The sequence below is a fragment of the Lolium perenne genome, chromosome 2 (genome assembly GCF_019359855.2).
Source record: "Lolium perenne isolate Kyuss_39 chromosome 2, Kyuss_2.0, whole genome shotgun sequence".
In the NCBI taxonomy this organism is placed as follows: Eukaryota; Viridiplantae; Streptophyta; class Magnoliopsida; order Poales; family Poaceae; genus Lolium; species Lolium perenne.
Window position 1 is genome coordinate 305786351 of NC_067245.2, and position 18423 is coordinate 305804773.

An 18423-nucleotide genomic window follows, 5' to 3' on the forward strand; every position below is an offset into this window, starting at 1 on the left:
TTTCGCTTCCCTTTTTCCGCTTCCCACCAGAAATTTCGTATCATTTTCGTGAGTTCATCTAGCAAGCCAAAGGGGAGCTTGAAAATACCCATAACATACACAGGTATAGCTTGCGCTATAGCTTTAATCAGCACTTCTTTGCCTCCTTGTGACAAATAATTTTCAGCCCACTGTATCAGGCGCTTGAGCAACTTTTCTTGCAGGCTCTTGAATTTCCCTTTATTCATTCGTCCCTCTGATGTTGGCAGCCCAAGGTATTTAGTCTCAAAATTTTCTTGTGTCACCTGTAACACTTCCTTTACTTCCTCTCTCAGAGACCAACCACACGACTCTCGGAAAAGGATGGAACATTTACTTGGGTTAATCGGCTGTCCGGTGGTATTAGCATATTTGGATAGAACCATGCTAATCCTCGTCGCCTCCTCGGCATTTGCACGGAAAAACAATAAGCTATCATCCGCAAAGAGGAGATGTGAGACACCAGGTGCTCGCCTACAGACCCGGAGGGATCGGATGTGTTGGTCTTGTACTTCCCTTTGCAACAAGGCCGAAAGACCATCAGCGACAAAAAGAAATAAGAAGGGAGAAAGGGGGTCACCTTGTCGAAGACCTCGAGAAGGGGAAAACGAATCCAGAAGGGTCCCATTGAATTTCACCGAGTACGTACTTCACAGTGGTGACGCATGACATTATCCAGTCCACCCACCTGTGAGCAAAACTTATTCTTTCCATCGCTTTTTCGATAAGGGGGAAAATCCCCAGCCTCTGCATCAATCGATGCATGCGGCCCTTTATTAATCTTATTAACTTATTCAACGAATCCGAAATACAAACTTATTACAAATCATGGATCGCTAAGAGTCTCAACATGAACCAGCCATCTGAAAAAAGAAAGAAAAACAAGCCGCCACAAGATCTTCATGTGAGCCGCCTGTCAATACGCCAGCCGCACCGGCTGTAGAAATCCCGAGCTACCGTCGCCAACCGGTTGCACCCAATATCCATGTCTTGGCGCACATCCTCCGGCTGGAGATAGGACCACATATGGATCCAATGGGTAACCAAGGGAATAACCTGCAGAAAAGATGGGAAGCTTTTTTTGTTAAAGACAAAATCATTCCGGACGTTCCAGATTGCCCAAAACAAAGCGCTCACTCCAACTCTAATAAGACCTTTTTCCTTTTTAGACACCCCAGATAACCAGTTTCCAAACAAAGTTGAGACATTCTTAGGGGATGGGATCTTAAAAGTCAAATACATAATGCGCCAAAGCACTTTTGCAAAAGGGCAATCGAAAAAAAGATGTTTTATTGTCTCATCTTGATCACAGAAACAACATTTAGCGCATCCCTGCCAATTACGCTTTTTTAAATTATCTTTTGTCAAAATAACCTTCTTTTGAAGGAACCACAAAAAAATCCTGATTTTAAGTGGAACCTTAATCTTCCAAATATATTTTTTAAAATTACCTACTGGAGCATCGAGCAAATCAAGATACATGGACTTAACTGAGAACAGACCCGACGCTGTGAGATTCCATTTAAAAATGTCATTACTATCCGTGAGATGGACTTCCATAAGACGAGTGACAAGATGTACCCATCTATCCCACCTATAGCCAACAAGTGCTCGCCTAAAACCTATGTTTAAAGGGATCACACCCATCACCTGAGCTACTGAAACATTCGACCTATTTACTATACGATACAACGAGGGGTATTGGTCACAAAGGGGTCTATCCCCAATCCAGACATCTTCCCAGAACCTAGTGTTATGCCCATTTCCCACCTCCATCGTCCCTCTCATGAAGAAATCATCCTTTACCTTCATCAACCCTTTCCAGAAAGGGGAATCTGTTGGTCTCACAGAAACTTGAGATAGTGTTTGATCCTTAAGGTATTTATTTTGCAGAAGTTCTTGCCAAACACCCCTTTCATTAATAAGTTTGAATAACCACTTGCTAATCAAACTCTTATTTTTTAACTCAAGCACCTCTACACCTAGCCCTCCCTGACTCTTGGGTCTGCATATCATATCCCATTTTGTCAATCTGTACTTCCTCTTGTGTCCATCACCTTGCCAAAAGAACCGGGACCGGAAAAAATCTAATCTTTTTCTAACCCCAATCGGAACCTCAAAAAAGGATAGCATAAACATTGGCAAACTCGTGAGGACAGAGTTAATAAGAGTTAAACGATCCCCATAGGAAAGCATCTTACCCGCCCAACAACTAAATTTTTTCTCAAACCGATCCTCCACCGGTTTCCATTCGCCATTTGTTAGCTTTCTAAAATGGATGGGAATTCCCAAATATCGAAATGGCAGAGAGCCAATATCACATCCAAACAAAGTTTTATATTCTGTCTGGAGGTCCTTTGCCCGTCCAAAACAAAATAGCTCGCTCTTGTGAAAATTAATTTTCAGGCCGGACAATTGTTCAAAAATGCATAGAACCAATTTCATATTCAGTGCTTTGTCTAAATCGTGTTCCATGAAAAGTATAGTGTCATCCGCATACTGCAAAATTGAGAGGCCACCCTCGACTAAATGAGGGATAAGTCCACTAACTTGATCATCCTCTTTTGCTCTCTGAATCATAATGGCGAGCATATCGGCGACTATATTAAACAAGATAGGAGATAGCGGATCACCCTGACGAAGTCCCTTCTTAGTCTGAAAATAGTGACCTATGTCATCATTCACCCTAATACCTACACTGCCTTTCTCAACATATCTTTGCACCCATTGGCACCATGTTGGGTCGAAACCCTTCATTCGCATTGTCTGCTGCAAAAACTCCCAATTAACCTTGTCGTATGCCTTTTCAAAATCAATTTTAAATAAAACCCCATCCATTTTCTTCCTATTAAGTTCATGAATGGTCTCATGTAGTATTAGCACACCCTCTAAGATATGTCTTCCTGGCATAAAAGCAGTTTGTGTTGGTTGTACTACGCTCTCTGCAATACCCGTCACCCTATTAGTGCCAACTTTTGTAAAAACCTTAAAGCTAACATTAAGGAGGCAAATAGGACGATATTGCTGGATTTGGACTGCATTTTCTTTTTTAGGAAGTAGAATAATCGTTCCAAAGTTTAAATGGAATAGAGGTAGGTCACCATTTTGAAAGGAGACAAACATCTCCATGAGGTCCACTTTAATTAGTTCCCAGAAGTGTTGATAGAATTCAGCTGGAAATCCATCAGGTCCCGGGGCTTTATTCTTTTCCATTTGAAAGATAGCCTCATGGACTTCATTTTCAGAGAATGGGGCAGTCAAGATACTATTCTCTTCTGCCGAAATTTGCGGTATATCCTGATTTCTCGTTTCCTCCATACTACAAGTGCTCACCATAGGGGGTCCGAATAACATCTTATAATATTCAGAAATATAGTTCTTAATGTTTTCCTGCCCAATAATCGTCCCTTCGTCTTGCTCAAGTTGGAAAATCTTTTTCCTCCTATGTTTCCCATTAGCTATAAGGTGAAAATATCTAGTATTGTCCCCCCCTTCCTGTATATGTTTAACTTTGGCTCGTTGTGCCCACTTTGACTCCTCATCACGACGTAACTTGGCAATAGCATCCTGAGCATTGCGCAAAGACCGACACTCCTCGTCGTCTAGAGGAGAAGATTCAGCTTTACAATCCAGATTGTCAATGATGCTAAGTAAGTGTTCTTTCTCGGCTTTATAAGAACCACAAAGGTTTTTTGCCCAGCCCCGCAAAAACTGTCTAAGATGTCTAATCTTGTTCTGCCATTTCTCCATCGGATTGGAACCAGATGATATGGATGTCCACTCATGAACAACCATCTCCGCGAACCCGTCATGTTTCAGCCAAGCCAACTCAAACGAAAAATGGAACTTATTCCCTTTAAAAGCTTGGTCCCCCGAGTCCAAAAGCAAAGGAGTATGATCTGATCCTGATCTAGTGAGGGCTCTCACCGAGACCAAAGGAAACTTCTGCTCCCAAGAAACAGAAGCAAGAACTCTATCTAACTTCTCATAAGTTGGAGTATCACGACGATTAGCCCAAGTAAACTGTCGACCCGAAAGGACTATCTCTCGCAAGTCTAGACTTTCAATGATGGCATTGAACAAAAAGGGCCACCTCGCATTAAAGTTGTCATTGTTTTTCTCTTCTTTTCGACGAATAATATTAAAGTCCCCCCCTACCAGAATCGGCAAAGCCTCATTCTCACAAATACGGACAAGCTCGGCTAGGAATTCAGGTTTATGCTCATCTTGAGCCGCCCCATATACCGCTACAAGAGCCCAACGAAAGTGATCAACTTTAGACTTAACATAAAATTTGACGCACCTATCACCCGCCATAACTTGCTGTACCTCTAAAGAGCTTGCATTAACCCCAACAAGAATACCTCCAGAGCGCCCAATCGGGGGAAGACAATACCACTGAAAGTCTTGTCCCCCAGAAATATTATTCAGAAAAGGGGTCGAGAAATTATCTCTCCCCGTCTCTATAATCACAAAAAAGTCTAGTTTGTGTTCAAAGATGGCTTCCCGCACAAACCTATGTTTTGCTGGATCTTTGAATCCATCACTATTCCAAAAAATACCTTTCATTGATACTGAAAATTTAAACAGATGGTTTCGATTTCTTACTCAATCGTACACTTCGACGCACTATCTTAGGCACCACTTTTTCTCTTCTCGTATAAACTCTTAAAGGTTTCCCTTCCCGTACAGGTTCTTTCTCCTCTGTGAGCAACTGTGTATTATCGGCCAAAGCCATTGCAAAAGCAGAAGCTTGTTCTAAAGCCTCAGATTGTAAGGATTCATCATCTTTACTAACCTCCGCTAAATTCTTTTTTATCATTATGAGGGTTCTATTGTTATCAACTTCTTTGATTTTTTTAATAGTACTAGATATTTGAGAAGGAGAAGACCCCAATGAAACCCCCAACTTATTTACTCTTTGCTTAAAAATCTCATCTGGGATGGAACTTAAAGAATATTTGGAGGGAGATGAAGTACCTAAAAATGCTGGGCCGTCCTTGGCCTTTGCCAAATTTTGAGCCCTCTCCATCTGTGTAGCGTCAGCATCACTTTGATGCATAATTCGTTTGCTTGACCTAGATCCCATCACCGGTGGAGCAACACCACCAAAAGCCACCACCTTGTCAACCGAACACCGTCCCCCGAGGAAAACTCCAGTGCCAATTCCAGTATTAGCTTGAGCAACAGAAACATGTGAAGAAACATGAGTATCCGAAAGAGCAGATGGAGTAACAATATCACATGCGATTTTAGAACAGAAAGAAGATGTATAAACGCATGCAGTATTAGGAGTCACTTGCTCCTTACAAGACTCTGAATTAGTACCTTTGTAACCAGATGAAACAACCTTGGGAGTACTACTAGCAATTTCAGGAGATGTCGTATCATATGTCACATGGGGATTATCTTCGGGGCCATGTGAAAAAGCAGAAACTGCCGCAGGAGAAAAATCCTCTGGTTTCCCATTCGACCTATGTACCGCATCCGAACTAAATCCCATGCTTGATGTCTCCCTGGCTTCCATGGCAATAGGCTGCAGCATCTCTGTTGTTTCCTCGGCAGAGAGGCCCAGTGTAGTTTCCGCCGAACAAACAGACACAGTGGGCATCATTATCAATTTTACCGCTGCATTAGTGACATGTGTTTCCCTCTTCATGGCGATTACAGAATTAACATTCAAAGGGGGCAGCGGCGACGGCAGCCCATCCTCGTCCTCCTCATCACAGTCAGACCATAATTTACGCGGAACCAAACTAGACACCTTGCTTGCTGACCAGGATTTGACATCACCAATATCAGCCCAGTCACAATCAATCTGACCAACTTTGAACACCGGCAGAGAGCATCCCTTAGCTGAAGTATGCTGTTGGCTGTTATGAACCGGTGGATCTTGATTTGGTAAAGATGTGGAATTAGCCCCACCACTAGAAGGCTGATCTTTACCCTTTGGTGTCTCCTTTCCCTTTACCTCATCGTTGGTAGCATCATCACTAGAAGGTGCATCACTCATAAGAACATCCTCCTTAATCTTTGTAAGGTCTGATTCAAGCTTAAAAATGAGCCCATACCCCTGCCCATCATACATGTGATCCACCGTAGTAGTTGGAATATGTTCAACTCGAGTGACCTCCACAAGCATTCTCACTGTGGTGTGAGCCCTAGTAAACAGCATATCCACCTCCTTAGTCTTCCCAATAAGAGATCCAACACCGAAAAGAGAGAGGTAGTCACACCTCTCTTTGTAACAGACACCATGTACTCTGACCCAAACAGGAGTGACATAAAACCTGTCTAACTCAGCCGCAGACCATTCTTCAAAATTTAGGAACATAGAAGTCCCTGGGACCGGCACTTTGATAATCTTAGTCATCCTTGCTAAGTCAGCCTTTGAAGGGAAAATTGTTTTAAAAGCACCATCTTCGGTAGGAGTGAGATCCCATTGATGATTCCCCGGTATGATCCACTGTAATTCATTAATAATCTCCGCAGCAGATAAACTCCCTCCTGTGACGGAGATACTGCCAACCTTACCACTGTCATGTTTAAATGTAACCTCAGAAGAAGCAGGAACCTCATGAAACATAAGCTCATTCCGTGACACACCATAGGTAATGGCAACAGGTTTAGGCATAGATAACAAAGGACAGTCCTTAGCCGCGTGTGAAATCTTTTCACAGTATATGCAAAGAACCGCAGTACAAGCATCAGCAAAATGTCCAAACTCACCACACTTTAGACACAGAACCTTATCAATCTTTTTCTGAGCACGAGAAGATAAAGCCGCTACTGAATTATCAAGTGAGCCATTGTCCACATGTTGTGAACTCACCACAGTGGCCGATCCACCTGAAGCTGAAGCTGAAACCTCTCTAACTAAACTCTCCGTTCCCTGACTAGTACCATTTCCCTGAGAACCATCATTAGAATTAGGCCGACGCTGATAACGGTTGTTGTTATTGTAAAAACGGCCAGACCCCCGAAAATTATTATTGAAACTTCTGTTCCACTGTTGCCTATTGTTATTGTAAGGGCGGGATCTGAAGTTACCCCGATTCTGAGAACCATAGTTATTACCATACCCATTGTTACCTTCAAAATATCCTTCCTGGAATCTACCAAAGTCTTGATCATCGAAGCCATCATACCTCCTATCACCAAAACCAGAAGCTGCACCCGAGCTAGATCCATGATCGAAGCGAGGTGGCTGCACCACCGGACCACTCCCGGCCGGTGCGGCACCACTGGCCGGAACAGCCACATTGGAGACAGCCGCCCCCCCAGCAACAACACCAGCTGCACCACCAGCCGCCACCACAACCCCGCCGGTCTCGCGGCCAGGGGTAGTCCTGGGTAGCACGGGCTGGCGCATAGTAGGGGCCGGAGGATTGGATGCCCGAGGAGGAACCGGTGCGTTCCCCACCATTGGAGACAGAACCCTAGCCTCCACAGGACGATGGGTAGAGGGAGATGGGCGAGATTGACGAATGGTTGGCGCTGGCAACCCTCGAGCGATCGAGACCCTCCTAAAACCCTTGGGTGATATGCTGGGCCTTTGCCCATTGGACCAGAGGGGCCCAACGCAATGCACTGTCCCTGTATTCCTCTGAAAAATCGGTGGCCTACTGAATTCAAACACCCCTGATCCTGAATTAACGGCCATCGGAGAACTCCGGCGAACACGCTGAGAAGGTCGACGGCGCTCTAGGCCGTGGAAAGGATGAGGAGGTCGTCGGAACCGCCGACATCTCTCCCTCCTAAAAACCTTAACCCATTCTGTAGCATCAAACTCTTGCAGAGAGAACACTGTCGGCTCTAGGACAGGTAGTTTCAAAGATTTCTCAGACGGAGAAGATCCACGCAACTGCGGACTAAAATCCGGCGAGGAAGCCCCCGATCTGCAGGGCAAAACCGACAACAACAGCGCTGCACGACGCTGCTGCGCCCGATGATACATCCTCTTCACATACCTGGCTGACGGAGCCGAAGAGATCTCAGGTGATGACTCTCGATAAGCCGCCGGCGACTGGGGAAGAGGCTCCTCCAGACCCTCCGCTTCGTCTTCCTCGGACAGACACCAGAACCTCCCGCCAACGAACGGAGAAGCAGCCCCATCCATAGCCGCGCCCAGGCCGTCGCCCAGGGCGTCGCCCAGAACGTCGCCCCTCATAGAACGTTTTTTCCTCTAATCCATGTCGCTTATAATTTCATAATGATTCTTTCCATCGCTTTCCTGAGAAAACCCCAGTCGACCCTATCATAGGCTTTGGACATCTTAGAATCTGCAAGTAATTGAAGAACTGGACATAAGGTTATATATAGACGTCTGACTCTATCAATCTCCCACTTGAAAACCTAAAGTTGCACACATATCTCGTCTTTTGCAAACACAAAGTATCTGCTGATGTGCTTATTGATCTACTTAATTAGAAACAATAATTTCTTCAACAACTCAGTGTTAAGTAGTTAGGCATGCGTGAGTTGTAATCCCACCGGCCGAATTATAAGGCTTGAGTGGTTATCTAGATTATGTTCTAGATGGTTCCTTGTAACAAATCATGTATATCCCTTTTGGAGTTGTTAGGTTAAACTCCCTATATTAACACGCAAGGTGTGCCCCGAAAGGGGTATGACACTTTAACCTAAACTTCTACATGGTATCAGAGCTAATCCTCCTAAAACACATCTAGCGACAAAGCCTCCCCTCGCCGAGATCCAATCTCACGACGCCACCGCCGACCAACATGTCCTCCTCTTCACAGATCACTTCGGGAGGCTCCACCTTCGGCACAGGCGTGACGGAGCGGCTGGGCAAAGGCAACTTCATCCTCTGGCAAACTCAAGTTCTGCCGGCGGTCAGGGGTGCCCGTCTCATGGGATACCTAGATGGCTCCATCGAGGCACCCAAGGAAGAAATTGAAGTAAAAAAGGGCGACGAAACCGTCACCGAGCTGAACCCAGCTTATGAAGACTGGGTGGCGTCGGACCAGAAGGTCCTTAGCTTTCTCGTGGGATCTCTCTCACGAGAGGTTCTCCCCTACGCCGCAGGAGTGAAGACGGCGGCCGAGCTCTGGGAGATCCTGCAAGACATGTACGCGGCCAGATCACGTGCACACACCACCAACACCCGTATTGCTCTTGCTAGCGCTGAAAAGGGCAACAAATCTATGGGTGAATACGTCACCATGATGAAGTCTCTGGAGAACGAGATGATCTCCGCCGGGAAGACTCTTGAAGATGAAGACATGGTCTCCTACATCCTCGCAGGCCTCAAGGACGACTCCTACACCGGGCTAGTCGCAGCCATCCTCGCCAGAACTGAGCCAATCACGGTGAGCGAACTTTATTCGCAGCTTCTGTCTTATGAAATTCGTCAGCAGATGCTTCGTGGCGTCTCCCAATCTTCTGTCAATGCCGCTACTCGCGGTGGCCGTGGCCGCTTCGGTGGTCGTGGTGGAGGCCGAGGTGATCAAGGCCGTGGCCGCTTCGGTGGCCGTGATGGTGGCCAAGGAAGCTACCACAATGGAGGCAACAACGGCGGCTACCACAACGGTGGTAACTACGGTCGTGGCCGCGGCAACTACAAAAACAATGGTCGTGGCCGCGGCAACTACAACAACAATGGTGGCAACCATGGTGGTGGTGATCGCACACCGTGCCAGCTCTGTAATGTGGCGGGCCACACCACCATGAACTGCTGGTACCGCTTCGATCAGGACTTTGTTCCTCGCGAGCGGACAACCGCCAACATCAACTACAACAACAACGGCGGCGGTGGCTGGAACATCGATACCGGCGCCACTGATCACATCACAAGTGAGCTAGAAAGGATGCATGCCCATGAACGTTATCATGACGCTGATCAGGTGCACGCTGCTAATGGTGCAGGTATGAATATTGCTCACATTGGTAATTCTATTATTCCCGCTCATGATCAAAATATCCATCTAAAAAATGTTCTACATGTTCCTGATGCTACAAAAAATCTTGCTTCTGCACATCGACTCACCAGAGATAACAACACTTTTGTTGAAATTCATCCTGAATTCTTTTGCATTAAGGATCAGGTCACGAGGAAGGTGCTGCTTGATGGGCCATGCCGAGATGGTCTCTACCCTGTCCCCGAGTCATCATCTTTTTCACCACCATCCAAGCAAGCTTATGGAGTCTCCAAGCCATCCCATCATAGATGTCATAGTCGGTTAGGCCATCCGGCCTCTCCCATAGTTCAGAGGGTTATTAGTCACAATAAACTTCCTTGTTCTAGTAAGAATAGTGAGTCGGTATGTGAAGCTTGTCAAAAGGCAAAGAGTCACCAATTGCCCTATTCGAGATCCACTAGTGTCTCACACCATCCTCTAGAGTTGATTTACTCCGATGTATGGGGGCCTGCCCCTGATTCTTTTGGTCGTAAGAACTATTATGTTAGCTTCATTGATGATTTCAGCAAGTTTACATGGATCTATTTGATTAAACATCGCTCTGAAGTATTCAGTATATTTCATCAATTTCAAGCTCTTGTTGAACGACGCTTTGATAGAAAAATCATCACTCTCCAATCTGATTGGGGAGGAGAATATGAGCGATTAAATTCCTTTTTTAAACAAATTGGCATCACTCATCATGTTTCTTGTCCTCATGCCCATCAACAGAATGGCGCTGCTGAGAGAAAACACAGACATATTGTTGAAGTTGGCCTCTCACTCCTTGCTCAAGCATCCATGCCATTAAAATACTGGGATGAAGCTTTCATCGCTGCGGTATATCTTATCAATCGCCTCCCTACCAAACTCCTTGAGTTTTCTACTCCTCTAGAAGTTCTTGAAAAAATTAAACCCGATTATCAGTCCATGCGCGTTTTTGGGTGTGCTTGTTATCCCAACCTTCGACCCTTCAATGCTAGAAAACTAGAATACAGATCTACCCAATGTGTATTTCTAGGATATAGCAATCTTCACAAAGGTTTTAGGTGCCTTGATATTAATTCTGGTCGAGTCTATATTTCTCGGGACGTCATCTTCGATGAGACCATATTTCCTTTTGCCAAACTACATGCCAATGCAGGATAGCGTCTCCGTTCAGAAATCCTCCTCCTACCGTCCCATCTCCTAAATCCATCTCAATTTGATCATGGGGGCGAATCTAGAATTGCTCCAATTGAGGATGATATTCATACTACTGTTGCAGCTAACAATAATCTTGAGACTGTGCACAACAATGCAGAAGAAAACAAAGAAGAAAACAGAGAAGAACATGAAGCAGAAACCAGAGAAGAAAATGGAGCGGAAATTCCCTCGGAGCGTCATCGCATGCTCCACCGTCATGGCGCGGAAGCCCAGGGTCGTGCGGGACCCGCTGCAGGCGAAACCGCGTCGCCCAGCTCCTCTCGTCAGCCGCGCGCCACGCTAGGTCGTGCGCCTGCACACACACGCGATGCTGGATCTTCTGCATCGCCCGCTACTGCTGCGTCCACCCACACCAGCACGTCTGGATCCCGTGTGGAGACCACCGATTCCGAGGCAGATTCGGCGCAGACCTCTGCAGATCCTGCTGCTCCGACACGATCTGCTCCGGGATCCACCCCAGGTGCGGCTGGATCTTCTGTGCCGGTTCAGAATACTGCATCGGTTGTGCCACGTGTGACTACTCGATTGCAAACCGGGAAAATACAGCCAAGGCAGTACAAGAATATGGTCAGGTATGCAAATCTCGCTACCTCAGGAGAACCTAGTAATTTAGATGATGCTTTAAAAAATGAAAATTGGAAACGAGCAATGGATGAGGAATATGAGGCACTCATGGTGAATAAAACTTGGCACCTAGTTCCACCAAACCATGCTGGCAAAAATATAATAGATTGCAAGTGGGTTTATAAAATTAAACACAAAGCTGATGGTAGTATAGATAGATATAAAGCACGCTTAGTTGCTAAGGGGTTCAAGCAGAGATATGGTATTGACTACGAGGACACATTTAGTCCTGTAGTTAAGTTAGCTACTATTCATCTTGTATTGTCTATTGTTGTCTCCAGGGGGTGGAATCTTCGACATCTGGATGTGAAGAATGCGTTTCTCCATGGTGTTCTGGAGGAAAATGTCTATATGAGACAACCGCCTGGGTATGAAGTCAAAGGAAAAACTTAGTACATCTGCAAACTTGATAAGGCCTTGTATGGGTTGAAACAAGCCCCAAGAGCATGGTTCTCAAGGCTGAGCACGAAGCTTCAAGCACTTGGTTTTCGGGCTTCCAAAGCTGATACCTCACTATTCTTTTATTCCAAGAGAAATATTTCTATTTTTGTGCTCATTTATGTTGATGATATAATTGTGGCTAGTTCTTGTCATGAAGCAACCTCAGCTCTTCTTCGAGATCTTCAGAAGGAGTTTGCTTTAAAGGATCTTGGTGATGCTCATTACTTTCTTGGTATTGAGGTGAAGAAGACATATAATGGTCTACTCTTGACACAAGAAAGGTATACTACAGATATTCTAAAAAGAGTAGGGATGCTAACATGCAAACCTACAAGTACACCCATGTCAACTAGTGAAAAATTATCGGCATATGAAGGAAATTCCCTTGGCTTAGAGGATGCCACGAGATATAGAAGTATAGTTGGTGCTCTACAGTATTTGACTCTCACAAGGCCAGATATTTCCTTCTCTGTCAACAAGGTTTGTCAATTTCTACATGCACCAACTACTTCTCATTGGACTGCTGTTAAGAGAATTTTGAGATATCTTATAAGGATACATCTAATTTTGGTTTGAGGATTAATAAATCACCCTCTATGCTTGTAAGTGCATTCTCTGACGCAGACTGGGCAGGCTGCCCGGATGATAGAAGGTCTACAGGTGGCTTTGCTGTTTTTCTTGGTCCTAATCTTATATCCTGGAGTGCAAGAAAATAAGCCACGGTTTCTAGATCTAGCACAGAGGCTGAATACAAATCTCTTGCTAATGCTACAGCAGAAGTTATGTGGGTGCAAACATTACTCACTGAGTTGAGAATTCCTCACCCTTTGGCTGCAAGATTATGGTGTGATAACATGGGTGCAACTTACCTTTCAGCTAATCCAGTTTTTCATGCAAGAACTAAGCATATAGAAGTTGATTACCATTTTGTTCGAGAAAGAGTGGCTCGAAGATTGTTAGATATAAAATTTATTCCAACAGGAGATCAAGTTGCAGATGGATTTACAAAACCTTTGACGGTTCGCCAACTCGAAGCCTTTCGTAACAATCTCAACCTAGATAGGTTGTGATTGAGGGGGCGTGTTAAGTAGTTAGGCATGCGTGAGTTGTAATCCCACCGGCCGAATTATAAGGCTTGAGTGGTTATCTAGATTATGTTCTAGATGGTTCCTTGTAACAAATCATGTATATCCCTTTTGGAGTTGTTAGGTTAAACTCCCTATATTAACACGCAAGGTGTGCCCCGAAAGGGGTATGACACTTTAACCTAAACTTCTACACTCAGAAGTACAAATCTTTATATAAAAGAATCTACTCATAGGATACATTAAATTAAATTTTCTTGAACAAGTTACAATTATAAGGCTTTATATAAACCTCTAATCATATGCTCATCTTTAAGTCAAGCTACATACTTCAAAATCGCGCTAAAGTTTTGCATACATGGCAAAATTGTGCCAAAACCCCTAAGCTAGTACTTGCAGTCGGGCCTCGGGTACTTCCTCCAGGGATCGGTGCAGTAGTTGGCGATCATGTAATTCTTCTGCACCTGCCGGAGGCGGGCCTGCTCCGCGGTGTCCAGCTGCTGGTGCATCCACGCGCCAGTGGAACTAGCACAGGCCGCCGGGTCCTGCGACGACACACACCCGGTAGCCGTGTACCCCTTGTACGACGCCACGAACGGCGCACATGTCCAGTTCGTCTTTATGCTCCCGCCGCCGGTGGCCCATGCCTCCCCGTTCCACAGGCTCGCGTACACTCGCATCGGCTGCTGCGTCAGGAACGGCACCCCCGTGTCCGCCTGCCGGTTCCGGTACTCCCGAATCGGCGTCCCGTCAACGTAGAACCTGCGTGCATGCAGAGGTACAGTACATATGAGATTTCACAATAATAATCTTCGAGAACGTGATCGAAGGGACCGTTGCCGGCGTACGTACAGGATGTTGATGGGGTTCCAGACGATGGTGTATGTGTGGAAGTCCTTGGTTGGATCGAACCACATGCGGAACTGCTGCTCCCGGCCGCCCACACCCTGGCTGAAGATGTTGGTCTGCACGGTGTAGGGCTTGCCGTCCAGGTTCCCCAGGAATTCGAAGTCGATCTCGTCGTGGTGCAGCCCCTGAGGCGGCGACGAAAGCTGCACATACATAGTAAGCACGAGAGTCAGTACATGCATGCCCCAAGTTCGACGAAAGCGTTAAGTCCATGCTCGGTCGTCCTTACGTAGAAACTGGCGACGGTGCCGGCGGAGTTGCCGGGGATGAGCTTCATCTTCATGTCCCAGCGGCCGAACAGGTACTGGTTCTTGGACTGGAACCCGGAGCCGGAGGCCTTGTCCATGGTCAGCGTCATGAGGTCGCCGCCGCCGAGGATCTTCGCGCGCCAATCGCCAAACGTGATGTCCACGTCCTGGTAGAAATTGCCGCCGCGGGCCACGCCGGCAGCCAGCAGCACAGAGCACAGAATCACCATCAATGTTCTCTTTCCATTGGACGCCATCGATCGTCGATTGGCAGCACTGTTCTGCCGGCTATGCTACTTGCTGATGGTTATGCTGTTTTTGTGTGAGGCCAACGGGTGCAACTTGTGGGTTTTATAGGCCAATGGAAGGAGCAGGATGACATCCTCTGATTCCTCCTCAGGAGAGATAGTAGTGCTTAATTGTTAGCTAGGAAGTAGGAGTGATTAACCGCCAATCATATTTGTTGATATTGATTACTCGCTCATTTTTAGTACTCATCCCAAAGAATATTGCAACAAAGGATGACGATGAATGAATGGAGAGTCTTGTTATGCAGTCTTCCGTTCCATATTAAGAATCAAACTTAAGAGTTGATCCCAATTTTGACCTCGCAGATTGACATTTTTTTTGTCACTTACTACCTCATTTAGCAAATTATCTTCCTAATTACCATATTTAAATGTTTGTCAGCAGTACTATAACAACACATGTTTTTAGAGAGTAATTAACCGACAAATTTTATGCATGGTTGCTCTTTTCCCTTCTTTGGTTCCACCTTTGAAACCAATCTTTAAAAAAAATTAATGCTGCGTAATTATTATTGTAGTATATACTCCAATCAGTGCCTCTATTTGTGGGGCCATGTTTCTATAGATGGCCATTTGATACTCTGATATCACATAAATATTTTTAATCAGAAAAAACATAATACTACCTCGTTCCAAAATATAAGGCATATAAATTTAGCCAAAAGTTATTATTTCCTATGTTTGGCCAAAGTTACAGACAAAATATGAACATTTAGAATACAAAATCCTTATCAATAGATCCAATATTTTTCTTCATATTTTTGATCAAACTTCGCAAGATCTGACAATTGACTAAATCTATACGTCTTGTATTTGGGAACGGAGGTAGTACAAAATAGACTTATCTCATACACAAACATAAATGATGATTTTTAAAAATAAAATGTGACCAATAAAAGTCAACCTACTTTGAAGATCTAACTATTACTTGTAGACAATCACTAGTACATGTTAGCCAATCACACACATTTAAAATGTCCCATTCAACACAGTTTATTGGAACCATGACTACAAGGGGGTCGGCAACTAGGCGAGGCATCGCCCACATTTACCCACTATTACAAGGGGCTCGGCAACTGGGAGAGGCATCGGCACATTTGATATACCACATGTACGTATAGATTGCAAAATAGTTTCAATTATTAGCTATGCAAATAATAAAGATACAAAAAGAATAAAATTTAGTTTTTCTTGGTTACGAGGTTGTATTTGTGATAGCTTCCAATATATAGAACTGCTACCGTAATCTCAAGACTCTCTAGGTTGCCCACGTAATTCATTGCCCTGAACCATTAGTCAAGTCTTTTCATCACCTTTTGATATTTTGGTAACATTGTATAAAAGACACTCTTAACAAAAATGCTAAATATGATGCGTATCAAAACATCACAATAGCGGCGGGCTGGGGGATGTGCAGCCTGTGAATTGATTTGTATCTCATATGTGTATATAGAAGTAAGGATGTGAATTAGTTATATGATTAATGAAGATATATCAATTAGGTGCCAATGTTGGAGCAGAGCTTCATCACAGAAGGGGATAATATTAGGCGAGACTCAAACACTAGACCTAGCATCAGACTATGTTGGTATGTAAGTTGAGGAGTGGATTCAGTAGTACGCCCTTGAGACCTCACTTATGGAGATATAAAAGGGAGAGGAGATCTTTTGGTGACAATGGAATCGCCATAATTGGCTACTGAAAGGAGACACAAACACTATATATTTCCATTCCATTGCAAATGGTAGGCGTCAGAAGTTGCCTATGGGAGGATGGACATCTCCTGGCGGATGCCACAGATATCTCCATCCATTATTTACTCCATCTAAAAGAATCTCTTCATGGCGGGAGCCCATTCAGTGGTGGCGTTAGCCGTAGAATTTTAGCCACCGAGGGCTATAGTCTCCGTTGACAAGAATGCGGAGCTCAAGCTCCCTTTTTTTCCAAAGGAGGTTGGAAGGTAAATTATGGAGATGATGGAAAATTTGTCCTGGGCCTAGATTTTCTCATGGTTATTTTCTGTCAGATATTATAGGAGAAGATTTAGGTGATGATTATGCCGATGTTCGAGCAGTTCTAAATTGGGACATTGGTTATGTCTTGCTTGAATTTTGGCATTATTACCTTAATTCCCAAGCTTGTGTGGGGGGGGGGGAGGGGGGATATATATATCCGCTAATTTAATTGAATTATGGCTACCAATGTAATCCAAAGAATATTTTCAAAGGTGTGCCCAACAAGGATGGATCCGGTTAAGGAGTGCCTGATGCATCCCTGCCAATTTTCCTTTTGGAAAGGCCAGTTTATCCATGATAGGATTTTTGCACTTCATGAGATCATTCATGAGGTCAAGGTGTGTTCCTCAAGCTAGATTTCTAGGCATATGGTCATTTTGATTGGGCTTTCCCTCGATTGCTCCTTCAACGGAGAGGTGTTGATGAAAGGATAATTGGTTGGATCATGCAAATATTAATGACTGGAAACACTACTATCAATATAAATGGGGAAGGAGGTCCCTATTTTAGGTCATCTTATGGAGTGAGGGATGGGGATCCTATTTCTCCCTACTCTTTAACTCTGCAGTTGATTCCCTTGCAGATATCTTAGAGAAGGCTAAGAATTCTTGCCCCATTTTTAGTGTGTTATGGCACCTTATCCACCTCCAGTATGTGGATGCAACCATGATCATGGTGGATGGGATAGAACTTGAAATTATTAATCTCAAGTTCCTCCTATACTTCGAATCCATGTCAGGGCTCAAAATCAACTTCGATAAGAGGGAGGTTGTGATCATGTGGTATTCCTCTGAGGAACAACAAAGGACAAGAGATAACATTCATTGCATGTTATCTTTCTTCAATGTTAGTTACCTGGGGATGTCGTTCCGAGATAATAGGATCATTATCAAAAATCTAGACTAAATATTATGAACGGTTAAGTCAAAGTTCAATCCGTGTAGAGGGAGGTTTACCTCCAAAGGGAGTAAGACTATCCTCATCGACTTATGAATTTCTAGCCTTCACATGTACATCGTGGGGCCGTATCCTTTCTTAGTGGGATCATTGCAACTTCTTAAACGAGCTTCCATGCTTCTCCCAGCATATGTGCAATGGACAACGAAAGTCAACATCGTAAAATGTGTTGATTTGTGCGCCCCAATAATCTTGGGGGCATATGTATCTTGGCATCACAACCCATGTGTGTGGACCTAATGCTAAGATAGGTCTGGCAGATCCTTAATGGTGAAAAGTGTTTGTGACTACAAGTTGTAAAACAAAATACCTCCCGGGACGCCCGCTCATGGCGTGTAAAACCATCGGGAGGGGTCTCGGCTTCGGAGATCCATCCAAGACATAAAGCATGAGATTAGACTAGGGATTAACCACTCCATAGGAAATGGATAGGGTACCATGTTCTAGCTTGACTAATGGATTGTTAGGCAGCCCTTATGGGTTGATTTGGGAAATTTTGCGATTTTCTCAAATCCGATTCTTCGGGTGGTCGCTCCATAATGGAATGTGAGATATCCCGGTCCGATGGACCTTAGGTCTAGAGAAAACTACAACTTGTAATGTGTTTCGGGCCAGACTTCCACAGTCACAATCGGACGCTCCAAATATTGTGTTGTTTTACCTATCCCCCTCGGGGATATTTACCACACGTC

At 44.6% G+C, this 18423-nt stretch overlaps 2 protein-coding genes across 3 annotated transcripts; both read right to left on the reverse strand.

Moving 5' to 3' along the window:
* Positions 1–758: 758 nt before the first annotated feature.
* Positions 759–8199, reverse strand: LOC127336947 (uncharacterized). 2 transcript variants are annotated; one of them, XM_051363814.2, is made up of 3 exons: positions 5347–7982; positions 4999–5196; positions 759–1074 (listed from the first exon to the last, which is right to left on the reverse strand). In XM_051363814.2, the coding sequence occupies exons 1-3, from the start codon at positions 7973–7975 to the stop codon at positions 935–937; spliced, it is 2967 nt and encodes a 988-aa protein (XP_051219774.2). In that variant the 5' UTR covers positions 7976–7982; the 3' UTR covers positions 759–934. The 2 variants fall into 2 exon arrangements, 1 of the variants encoding a protein (XP_051219774.2); XR_011752803.1 differs by lacking the exons at positions 4999–5196; positions 5347–7982 and adding an exon at positions 7989–8199 and having other exon boundaries at positions 942–1074.
* Positions 8200–13680: 5481 nt separating this feature from the next.
* LOC127329645 (xyloglucan endotransglucosylase protein 7-like) lies at positions 13681–14708 on the reverse strand. The gene is made up of 3 exons (XM_051356129.1): positions 14433–14708; positions 14147–14346; positions 13681–14056 (listed from the first exon to the last, which is right to left on the reverse strand). Exons 1-3 carry the CDS (start codon positions 14706–14708, stop codon positions 13681–13683), a joined length of 852 nt encoding a protein of 283 aa, XP_051212089.1.
* Between the last annotated feature and the right edge of the window lie 3715 nt (positions 14709–18423).

Excerpts from the sequence above, each read along its gene's own strand:
- LOC127336947 (XM_051363814.2), bottom strand. The coding sequence starts at position 7,975 with ATGTATCATCGGGCGCAGCAGCGTCGTGCAGCGCTGTTGTTGTCGGTT. Across the intron at positions 5,197-5,346 it reads TGTTTCATCTGGTTACAAAG|CTAATACTGGAATTGGCACT; the intron begins GTACTAATTCAG and ends CTGTTGCTCAAG. Across the intron at positions 1,075-4,998 it reads GGACGGCCCAGCATTTTTAG|GTTATTCCCTTGGTTACCCA; the intron begins GTACTTCATCTC and ends TCTTTTCTGCAG.
- LOC127329645 (XM_051356129.1), bottom strand. The coding sequence starts at position 14,708 with ATGGCGTCCAATGGAAAGAGAACATTGATGGTGATTCTGTGCTCTGTG. Across the intron at positions 14,347-14,432 it reads GCACCGTCGCCAGTTTCTAC|CTTTCGTCGCCGCCTCAGGG; the intron begins GTAAGGACGACC and ends ATGTATGTGCAG. Across the intron at positions 14,057-14,146 it reads TGGAACCCCATCAACATCCT|GTTCTACGTTGACGGGACGC; the intron begins GTACGTACGCCG and ends GCATGCACGCAG.